Below are 11,985 nucleotides of genomic sequence, written 5' to 3' on the forward strand. Positions count from 1 at the left end.
GTCAGTAAAGCCTCACGCACAGAAAGCATTGAGTCCCTCAGGCCCAGTGGCGTTTGCTGTTCGTTAGGTCACTGTCCTCGTTGAACAGCAGCTCTGCATTTTCCTTGTTCAGTCTTAGGCTCTAACACAGCAACTGAAGCTCTTCTCTTTCTCTTGTCTTGCAGTCACCAACTTCAGGTGGTCGCCCCCTGGCAGCTGCTTCCTGGCCTCTGTCACTGCCCTGTTCTGTGCCGGCCCAGCACTGCTGGCCCACACATGGTGCCACGGACCCACTGTGCAGGCACAGAGTAGAAAGGGTGTATTTGGTGTGAGAACAGTTTCTCTTGGATGATCTCCATGACATCCCTTTGTGCTCTGTCCCCCTTCTGTTCCTTTTACTCGAGACAGGCTTTTCCAGGTCCTGGAACCTGCCCAGCTCTATCTGCATCCCACGTGGGGTTTTGCAGATATTCTTTCTCCAGAATCTGGAAGAGGAGAGAGATTGAGTAGGGCTGTCAGTTCCCCAGCGCAGGCACTGGGCCAGGAGGAGAATGGAAATGGCCGAGCAGCAAAATTCACTCATAAACCTGCAGTGAGCAGCCCGTGCTGGAAGTGACTGATCAGAGAGGCCACAGTGAAAGCTCAGTTCAGGTCTGTTCCCAAACACATCACCCCATGCCCTCCTTCCCTCAGCCCCTGGAGAACATCAGCACTGCAGCACGGCCTCACAGGGACAATCTCTTCAGCCCGTTCCTGACCTCAGCTTTGCAAGAAGAGCCCAACTGCAGACACTGCATTGAGGGAATCCTTTTTATTACAGAGCTGTGACATGAGAGACTAGCTGTACCATCACACCAAACATGTGTGCAAAGACCCTTGTGTCAGACAGACTGGATTCATAGCTCTGGAGAAGTGGAGTGCATGCAGATCTTACCAGAGCAATGGAATTACCACAGGCAAAATTCCCAAGGCACAGGAGGTTCCTCAGATAGACTGGAAATCACTTGTGAAGAGACGTGGTCAGCTTATTGCTGCTGAAAGACGGATTGAAGCAGCTTCTTCAGTGCATCCTTGAGCTGCTGGTTCCTCATGCTGTAGATGAGGGGGTTCACTGCTGGAGGCACCACTGAGTACAGAACAGACACCACCAGATCCAGGGATGGGGAGGAGATGGAAGGGGGCTTCAAGTAGGCAAACACGGCAGTGCTGAGGAACAGGGAGACCACGGCCAGGTGAGGGAGGCAGGTGGAAAAGGCTTTGTGCCGTCCCTGCTCAGAGGGGATCCTCAGCACAGCCCTGAAGATCTGCACATAGGACACCACAATGAACACAAAACACATAAAAGCTACACAGGCACTGACCAGAAGAAGCCCAAGTTCCCTGAGGTAGGAGTGTGAGCAGGAGAGCTTGAGGATCTGGGGGATTTCACAGAAGAACTGGCCCAGGGCATTGCCCTTGCACAGGGGCAGTGAAAATGTATTGGCCGTGTGCAGCAGAGAATAGAGAAACCCAGTGGCCCAGGCAGCTGCTGCCATGTGGACACAAGCTCTGCTGCCCAGGAGGGTCCCGTAGTGCAGGGGTTTGCAGATGGCAACGTAGCGGTCGTACGACATGATGGTGAGAAGGTAAAACTCTGCTGAAATGAGAAACAAAGACAGAAATACCTGCGCAGCACAACCTGAATAGGAAATGGCTCTGGTGTCCCAGAGGGAATTTGCCATGGACTTGAGGACAATGGTGGAGATGGAGCCCAGGTCGAGGAGGGCGAGGTTGAGCAGGAAGAAGTACATGGGGGTGTGGAGGTGCTGGTCCCAGGCTATGGTGGTGATGATGAGGCCGTTGCCCAGGAGGGCAGCCAGGTAGATGCCCAGGAAGAGCCAGAAGTGCAAGAGCTGCAGCTCCCGTGTGTCTGCGAACGGCAGGAGGAGGAACTGGGTGATGGAGCTGCTGTTGGACATTGGCTGCCTGTGGGCATGAGGACCTGTCATAGGAGGAAAAGACAGTGACAAATTAGAGGAGACTTCTCCGGGGAAAATAAACAGGCTGTTTCTCATGGAAAACCCCCTCCTTGATGGAGGGATGTTTCAGCTCATTCTCTCTTTCTACTAACTGAGAGAAACTGTTCATCCCAGTTTAAAATGCAGCTTGGGCATCTGGTTTCCATGAACAAACCTGTGAGGCAAGATCCACTGAACTGGTGTCAGAACAAAAACTGACCCACACTCCCACCCCAACCCCAGAGAGCAAGAGCACCAGGGACAGGTGGACAAACAAGGAAGAACTCTGCAGTGTTCCCGAGAAATAAAGCAAGGACAGAAAGGCAGACGGGCATGCTGTGGAACCTTCTCCTTACCCGGCTGTGCTGCTGCCACTCACATAATGACACTGGAGAGCAAGTACTTTTAGCACCTTATTTGAGTACCCCGTTCCAGGAACCCTTCACCTGGAGGTCCAGCTGCTGAGGTGGAGACTCGTGACCTGGACCCCATGGCTTTGGGGCAGAGGGTCTGCTGGGGAGGAGAGGAGACCAGGGGTTGCACTGGGAAATGTGTCTGCACTGCAGGGGATTGCAGGGGGTTTCCAAAATCCTGTCCCTGGCATATCTGGTAGGAGCTCCTTCTCCCTGCCCATGTCTCTGTTGCCTGCAGCTGTGTGTCTGTCCCTGGTCTGCTCCCTGACGGTGTCACAGACCCCGTTCCACCCGCTGTGTGCTCAGCTCTGTCCTGCTCACACCTCCTGGCACTGCCCAGGGGCAGCTCTGTGTGTGCAGGGGCTCAGGAGCAGCTCAGACCAGTCCTAACGAGAACTGGGGTCTCAGTGTCTGCTCCAAAGAGAGAAATAAATCCCCATCTCCCACTGCACACCCAGACGAGCAAGAGTGGAAAACTGGAAGCACAGACTCCTTCCCTTGCAGCTGTTCCTGTCTCGATGTTGTTGTTCAGAAGGACCCTCTGCCATGTCTGTGGGGGGATCTGGAGCTCTGAGCAGCCCTGACCCACACAGCCCCCTTCAACCCCACAAGCTTCCTGCCTGCCCTGCTGGGGGTCGCTCCTTCCACCCACAGCTGCTGCCATGGGATCTCCCGGGCAGGCTGAGCGCTGACCCTGGCAGGCGGCAGAGTCCCTGCCCGGCACAGCCCTGGGGTGCAGGGACCCTGCTCTGCAGGACAGCCGTGGGCACCCCTGGGTGCTCACCCGGCTTCACAGCTGTTCAACATGGCCTGACAAGAGCCTCGTCCTTACAGATCCCACAAGCTGTGCCTGTGCCGGTTTCAGGAGATGCCTCCAGGAGCTACAGCTGCACTGCCCTGCACCCAGAGACTTACCATGGCGAGGGCTGCAAAGGTTTCTCCTCCAGGGAGCTCTCAGTCATCCTCCCAGTCCTGACCACCTTTAATCTCTCTCTGCCTTGCTCGTCTCCCAAGATCCCCAGGCAGAGCCCTCAGCCCTGCTGCGTGTGCAGAGGAGCTGCTCCTGGGCAGAGCTGTCTCTCTGCAGCGCTGCCGCTGCCATGAGCTCCCTGTGTCCCAGGAGCCCAGCCCAGCTCAGCAGCACAGGAGCAGCCCAAGGTGCTTTAATGACGTCTCTGGTGGGTTTTGTGCTGAGTCCATGGACCTCAGACCCTGGAGGAGTTGAAGAAACTTCTCAAGAAGTCAAAGTTAGATTCAGACTCCAAAGTTTCTTGTAATGTTAATCAGTCCCACTGAGAAACACTAGTGAGGAACTGACCCCACGGTCAGTCAGAGCAGAAAACTGGAGGCTGAGATGGCAGTTCAGGAAAAGCAAAGTAAAGGTATCTCTGATGGTCAGTAAACCTGGATGTGTTTCATTAATCAGCGGGACAAGTCTGAGCATCTTCCTTCCTTTGCTGAGATCTCTCCATCCTCCCCAGCTGGTCCTTGAAGCACAAAGCCTTGGGCTGATGCAGACTCCCTCTGCTGACCTGCTCCACCACAGCACTGCCCTTCCATCACATTCCTTTCTGCTCATGTCCAGCCTGGGCCTCCCCAGCTGCACTTTGGGCCATTATTTCTTTCTCATGCTCTTTCCCACTATGAAGAAACCTCCACCACCTCTGAAACCACCCTTCAAGCACTCTCAGGCTACTCCTGCACTGCTGCAGCCTCCCCAGCACTGCTGGGCCAAAGCAGCCCAGGTCCCTCAGCACCCCACACCATGTGCACAAGGTGCTGAACCTGCCTTGGCACAGCCCTGCACTCTCCAGTTCCTCCCTGCTGCTCCAAACTGGGAAGCCGTGCACTGGCACACACCCGTGTGTGTGGGTCACACCAGTGCTGAACAGAATGGGATGAGAACTGCAGGTGTCTGGGTCCCCACGCTCCTCCTCATGCAGCCCCGTGTGCAGCTGCCTTGTTCATGGTGAGCGTGCACCACAGGCTGGTGTGGTGGTCCTTGATGTTGCCAAGAGAACCCAAGTCTTTGTCTCCTTGGCTATGGCGATCATCTCTGCCAAAAAGGCCTGTGAAGAAACATGTTGTCCTCAGACACCGGGAGCAGCTCAAGGCCTCCTTGCACACCCCCAGTAAGGGTGGGAACTGTCACACCATTGTCCTTCATGCAGCACCACACACCCCACATCACCGTGCACCAGCAAGAGCCCCGAGCAATGAGTGAGGCAGAGGATCTGCCTCTCCAGGGGCTCATGTGGCAGCCCTTGTAGTGCCCAGGCCCTTCTCCTCAGGGCCACTGCTCAGCATGTCAGGTCCTGCTCTGTCCTGATGGATGAGGTTATTGTCCTGCCCTGATACTGAACTGGGGACTTCAACTTGTCAAACTTCAGAGCTTCCTGATGGGCAAATACCAGATATTCGCAAGGTCTGGACTCTCCCTGGCCTGAAGCTCCATTTGCTCAGCTGTTAATGTTTGTATGCAGATGGTTTATCCTGATGAGGGTGTGTCTCCGAGGAGAACAGCGTGAGGAGTTACAGGACACTACAAATACCACCTCCTGGAGGAAATTCGGGGTCTTGGGTGTCTGATACTCATAATGTCAGAGCTCTGGAGTCACAGGGGTTGATTCCTTTCATGTGGGAGAGCAGCAGGAATGCGTGGAGCTCTGCCTGGGGACAGACAATGTCAGCTGAAGGTTGAGGAGTCAGCATGAGAGGGCAGAACAACATGGGCTGTGTTTTGGTGGGTGGACATCAGGTACAGACTCACTGATGAGGAAGAGGAATGAGATGAGGCCTCCTTCAGACACATGAAAGAAGCCTCATGTTTCCAGGGCCATGTCCTCATGGCAGACCTGAGATATCCCAATATCTGCAAGGTACCGGCCATCCAGGAGGGTTCAGAGCTCATTGACAACATTTCCTGACACGGGTGACTGAGGAGTCAGTGGGGTGAGGTGCCCTGTGGGACTTCACACTTACAAACCAGAAAGAGCTGGTCAGGATGGAACATTCAGGGATGGAAAGTGGAGCTGAGGCTCCTGGGAGATGAGAACAAGGCCAAGAGCAGGATTTCAGGAGAGCAAGCTTTGGCCTGCTGAGGGACCTGCTTGGGTCCTATGGGATATGACCTTGGTGTCTGCAGAGCTTTTCTCTCCCATCTCCTCCCTCCTCTCTCCCACCTGCTGTTGTGCAGCGTTTTTTACCCTTTCTCAAATACAATATCCCAGAGGTGCTGCCAGCATCACTGAGTGGCTCAGGTTTGGCAAGGAGTGGGTCCATCATGGAGCCAGTTGAAATCCCCTCTGTCTGATGTCAGTGAAACTCCTGTTGTCCTCTCAGAGATGACAACTGCAGCACACCCACACTCACCCTCTGACTTTGCCATGTAAACCCATTACAGGGTGACACTGTGTTGGGTGTAACAAACTGCTGCATCATGGAGAAGTACTGGAAAAGATCTTCTGTCAGCAACCTGAGGAACTCACCAGTCAAAGAGCAGGTTCCCATGGGAAACTGTAATTGTTCTGACATTCACTGGCATGACATATTTGCAGGTGCAGTTTCAAAGGATCTTGGGCCAACTTCTTAACTGCTTGATGGGCAACAAGGGTGATTCTCACCTGGATTGGGATCTGGGAAACAACGAAACCCAAGTGAGGGATGTGAACATCAGTGTCCACCTTGGCTGTTGTGACCAGGACACAGAGGGGTCCCAGGCACCAGAGGGGAGGGAGGAAGGCCAGCAGCAGAGCACAGGCTGGTGGGCTCCAGAGGAGAAGACTTGGACATACTGGGGGGTGGTGGGCAAAATGGTGACATGGAAGTAGATCTGCAGGGTGAAGGAGCTCAGGAAATCTGATCAGCCTTTCAGGACATCCTGCTCCAAGCACTAGAATGATCTCCCCAAGTACCCATGAACAGGAGCATTTATCTCGTGAGGCTGCTCCTCTGAACTGATGGAGCTCCAGGCAGCACACAGGAGGTGGGAGCAGGGGAAGCTGCAAAGGAGGAATTTAGAAACCTTGTCCATGGCTGTGGGGATGATGCCAAAGCTGCCCTGGACTTGATACCTGCACTGGAAGGCCAGTAAGATGAGCTGACAGAGCTTAACATGCAGCAAGAGAACAGAGAGGGTGAATGTGGGACTGCTGCTGAACTTCTACTACTGAAGAGTAGTATCAGACAGGACTGAGGTTCTTCATGGCTTCTTTGCCTCCATCTTCACCAGCAAGGTCTCCTGGGACATTGTTCCTGAGCACAGGAGTCTGGAGAACACCCAGCAGTGGATGGGGCTCAAGTCAGGGGTGACCTGAGCAAACTCAGACACCGTTACAGAACAGGAGATGGGTCACTTGACCAGCTCCTGAACACAAGTATCGCTGTGCTGTGGCACCTGAGATTGCCAGGAACACCCACCGCTTGGTCCAGAGGAGTGTGACTCCTCTTGAGGTGTCCTGGCCTGTCTCCTCACTCACATGGTGATTTAGGCACCCACTTTTCTGACATATTCAGTCTTTATCAGGAGATGCAAAACATTAATATGAACTGGAGGCTGCTGATGCCACCTGTTCTGGAAAGGGAGGGAAGGGCAAGCAGGGAAGGAAATAGAAGAAATTTGGCTTAATTGCTATTTATTATGGAAATGCTCTCTGTTTGGCTATTCCTGAAATCCACACCAGACTTGAAGGCTTTAGGAAAATGATACACAGAGCCTTGGCTTGTAAGAGCATTTTGTATGTCAATGAGCCCTCTGCTGCCATGATCCTGAACTGCAGCTACTGAGAGAATGAACAAACCTCCAATGAAGTGAAAGGCAGAAGCAAACCTAAAAAATCTATAACCAGCTCCCCAAACTCCCTGTTCTGCTCATTGGCCCCTGGGATTTACAGCACATTTCTTTACATCAGATTCTGCACTGAAGTTTGCACTGATTGTTACAGCTTCTTCGCAGGAATTGCTTCATGTTTCCTTAGAGAACTGGATGTAAACAGGCACCAGGGAATTTTTAATTAGAGGAAACAACAAAGGAAAAAAATAAAGAAAACACAACAGAACTTAATGATGTTTCTCAGTTCTGTGGTTAAATTAAGTAGTTTCCAGCGAGGTCCATTGCCATAATTGAAGAGTTGCCTGTAGGGAGTAGGAGAGCAACTGCTGAAAGACTTGACCTGCCTGAAGCTCAAAGCAGAGTGAGAGCTGAGAGGCTCTGAATGAGCCAAGAGTGAGAGGTGAAGAACCTCTGGGGAGCGATGGAAAGTGCAAATGTCCAGACAGGCTTCTGAAGAGATGAGTTCAGACACGGGGAGCTGGGTAAGGACAGGTGGAAACTTCTGGATGTCCAGGGGATTAAATACACGTAGTGATAGACAGAGTTCTGGCACTGCAAGCACAGGGAAAGGCCAACGTTTCATCTCCCACAGTCCGTACACATTCTGAAAATTCATATTTGAGCAGGATAGAAATTCCACAGACATTTTATTGGAAATATTGAATTATTTCATCTGATGAAAAAAAGAGTTGGGGTTTTTTTGTTCTTTTTGTTGTTGTTGGTTTGGTTTTTAAGTTTTGAGGGGAGTTCTCAGGTTTTTGGGCTGAGCTCCATGGTCTCACCCAGTGCAAACCTCGAGAGGCCCCGTGTACCTGAGGTGTTTGCCTGGGACTGGCGGGTATCAGACCAGACTGATAGAGCGACGGTGCTTTCATCATTTACAATTAGTATTCAACACTTGTGCATCTAATTAGATAAGTTTCAGGACTGTAGGTGAAGAGGCAGATATGTGAAGAGCACTTAGAAGATGTGATAGAAGAATATTCTAGTTGATAATAGAGAATCATAGAATTATTTCAGTTGGAAGAGACCCTCAGGACCATGGAGTCCAACTACAACCTAAATCTAGAACTAAACTGTGTTCCTAAGAACCTCGTCTAAATGTCTTATAAACCCCTGCAGGAATGGTGACTCCACCACTGCCCTGGGCAGCCTGTTCCAATGCCTGACAACCCTTTCCAGGAAGAATTTTTTTCCTTATATCCAATCTGAACCTTCCCGGGCACAACTTGAGGCTATTTCCTCTCGTCCTATCACTTTCTACTTGGGAGAAGATACCAACACCCTCCATGTTCCACCTCCTTTCAGGCAGTTGTAGACAGTGATAAGGTCTCTCCTCAGCCTCCTGTTCTCCAGGCTGAACAGCCCCAGCTCCCTCAACTGCTCCTCATCATACTTATGCTCCAGACCCTCAGCAGCTCTGTTGCCTCCTCTGCAATCTCTCTGGTGCCTCAATGTTGTTCTGATGAAGAGGGACCCAAAACTGAACACAGAATTCAAAGTGGGTCCTCACTAGTGCTGAGTACAGTGACACAATCACTTCTCCTTGTTGGGTATCCTGGCTTGTCTCCTGACCCCTGTGGTGCTTCAGGCTGTGAAGAGAATCAAAACCAGCCATTGGACTGGGGTAGTTCCATTTTACACATGTCACACAGGGCAGATGAAGGGAGCTCAGAACTCCAGACTCTGCGGCACTGTTGGGACTGCAGAGACTGGAAATGCAGGTAACAGTGTGTGTCAGTGCACACACATAAAGATTCTGGCTTCCTTTGTGCTTTGCACTGACCTGGGATCTGTTCCTTGGCCTTGTTTGTCTCAAAAAGAAACTATTCCCCTACACCACCTCCACTGCACACCAGGATAAAAAAAGGAGAAAAGTTATGAAAGAAGGTTGATTTTGGGGTAATTCTGTCCAAGAGTGGTAGTCTTTAAATGATTTAAAAAAAAAAGTGAGAGAAAAATCATTGTTCTAAGAGCTTCTTTGAAGACACAACTACTGAGGTGTAGTAGATGTTTTGAAAAGCAAGAATGACTGTTAGGAATTAAATTAAAGAGCTTTAGTTCATCATGGTCATCAGTGAGAATGAGGAGTTCCCTGTTACTGCTACTAGTGCCAGCACCACTGTTCACAAACATCTTCAGAGCATCTCCATTTTTCCTGGGCTCCAAAGCTCATCCTGCTCAGAGTTTGACAGGATTGGTGCAAACCCCTGAGACCCAAATCTCTACAACTGTCTCTGCTCAACAGCCGTTTACCCCAGGAAGGGGAAAACTGCCAATGCAGGCACCAACCCAGTGCCCAACCTGCCTGGAGAGCTGGTACGGTTGTGCCACTCAACAGCAGCCACTGAGGGAACCTGGAGGTGATGGAATTGAAATAGTTTCAACCCAAATAATAGAATCAAGGAATAATTTAGGCTGGAAAAGACCCTTAAGAACACGGAGTCCAACCGTAAATCAAACACTGCCAAGTCCACCACTAAACCATATCCCAAAGCGCCACAATTCCATGTCTTTTATACACCTCCAGCAATGGAAGCTCCAATCCTGAGCTGGCAGGACACCACTGGCTGCAGTTGGACATAAGATACTGGTCATGGCTGTGATTTCAGCCCTCGCTGGCAGAATGTCTCACACCCTCACTGAGGAGGGCAGGGGGCTGGGAGATGGGAGCACGTTTCAGTTTCCAGATCCCAGCACAGAGCCCAAACCATCCTGCCCTTGGACTCTGGATCCCATTTCATGAGATGCAAAGCTGGTGGGGCTTCTGTGGATAATCATGTTAAAGGCATCAATAATCCTTCAAGTGTTTGTGTAATTTGTCTAGGAATGTCAGTTAAAGAAAAGAAAAAGGTTTAACATGCTTATATTTAAATATCTATAAAATAGTACTCTGCATCTCTGGTAGCCCCTCTGGCAATGACAATTAAATAGGTATTTGCACTATAAGGCTCCATACCTCATCCACAAGCACACATCTGTGTGGTTCAGATGAAGGGTGGTCTGGCAAACGTCACCCTTTGTGTCCCCAGGTGATGGACACTGCTCATGTGCCTCTGCAGAGAGTGGCAGGAGCTGGATCCCCTTCTCGGGACAGACTCCTTCCAGGAGAGACACAGACACTGGGGGAACTCGTCAGGGCTTTACGGCATTTCACTGGGCATCAGTTTGACATATTGGGTGCTGTCCTGTGACTGCCCTTTCTGCACAAATGATCATACAAAGACAACCATTTTTTAAGACATGGTCATAAAGGGGCTGTTATGGACAAGAAAGCTCACCGTGAACTCTGGATAGAGCGAGGAAGTTCATAATAACACCAGGAAGAACCAAGAAGCTCAAGGTCCCTTCTGAAGAGCGGGAGGCCTGAGCAGCCGTGATTGGCCATTGTAGGTGTGGGAGAGGGTCAGGGCATGTCAGGGAGAAGCAATGAGATGGCTGATGGCTTCAGTGAACCCTTCCAGCCATGTCCGAGCCCAGAAATGGAAAGCAGTTGATGTCTGCAGGTGGAGGAGGAACAGGAGGAAGATTTTCCTGGGAATATGGAAGGAAGAAAGGCCTCTCTTGGGCTAATCATGTATGGCAGTGCCATTTGCATGCTGTGGGCATGGCTGTGCCTGGGAGATGGGGAACGGCTGCTGCTGGGGTGGCTGTGCTCAGTCATGGCCCATGAGCTGACCCTGCTCTGCTCCTCTCTTACACTGCCCACACTTGGATGGTCCTCAGGAATCATCCATGAACCTGGTGGATCCATGAACTTCCTGGAGTGATGGGTAAGGATCCAAATGGAGGATTCAAGCAAGTGTGAGATAGGCACATTGAGGTGATTGGTGACCATTGCCAGGTGTATGAAAGAAGCTGGATGAGTTGTGAGGAGCTTACAGGCATTTCCAGCTCCACAGAAAACCAGAAACTTGCAGTTAAAGCAACAGCACTCGACATAAAACCCATCCCCAAAACACAAAACACTCACACTGACCACAGGAAAAGCCTTGAAAAACATTGGAGAAAAATCTACCAGGTCCCAGGGGTCAGGGCTCAGCCATTCTGGTGATGAACAAGCATCAAGGGCTGACATGGCATCAGAGCCACCTCCACATGGCCCTCACCACCTGGAACCAGTGTCTCCAAGTCTTGCCTTCAGCAGCCTCCAGGGACAGGGACCTGCACTGGTTGTTTCCTTCACAGCTGTGTCAGTGATGGCACTTCATGGGGTCCCAAACACCCTCAGAAACTTGGGGTTTCCTTCTGCCTTTCACTTCATTGGAGGTTTGTTCAGTTTCAGTATCTGCAGTTCAGGATCATGACAGCAGAGGGCGCATTAACATCGAAAATGCTCTTACAAGCCAAGGCTGTGTGCATCATTATCCTAAAGGCTTCAAGTCTGGTGTGGATGATTAGGGAGATTTCAGGAATAGCCAAACAGAGAGCATTTGCAAAATAAATAGCAATAAAGCCAAATTTCTTCTATTTCCTTCCCTGCTCACCCTTCCCTCCCTTTCCAGAACAGGTGGTATCAGCAGACTCCAGTTCATATCGAAATGGAGCGTCTCCTGATAAAGACTGAATATGTCAGAAAAGTGGGTGCCTAAATCAGCATGTGAATCAGGAGATAGTCCAGGACACCTCAAGAAGAGTCACACTCCTCTGGATCAAAGGTGGGTGTCCCTGGCAGTCTCAGGTGCCACAGCACAGCGATACTTGTGTTCAGGAGCTGGTCAAGTGACCCATCTCCTGTTCTGTAACGGTGTCTGAGTTTGCTCAG

The 11,985-nt window shown here is 51.0% G+C and overlaps 1 protein-coding gene across 1 annotated transcript; it reads right to left on the bottom strand.

Annotated features, from left to right (window-relative positions):
* Nucleotides 1–802: 802 nt before the first annotated feature.
* LOC135578064 (olfactory receptor 14J1-like) lies at nt 803–1,937 on the bottom strand. The gene has a single exon (XM_065048253.1). The coding sequence runs from the start codon at nt 1,935–1,937 to the stop codon at nt 1,005–1,007; it is 933 nt and encodes a 310-aa protein (XP_064904325.1). The 3' UTR covers nt 803–1,004.
* Nucleotides 1,938–11,985: the final 10,048 nt, after the last annotated feature.

The sequence above is a fragment of the Columba livia genome, unplaced genomic scaffold (genome assembly GCF_036013475.1).
Source record: "Columba livia isolate bColLiv1 breed racing homer unplaced genomic scaffold, bColLiv1.pat.W.v2 Scaffold_299, whole genome shotgun sequence".
Lineage (NCBI taxonomy): Eukaryota > Metazoa > Chordata > Aves > Columbiformes > Columbidae > Columba > Columba livia.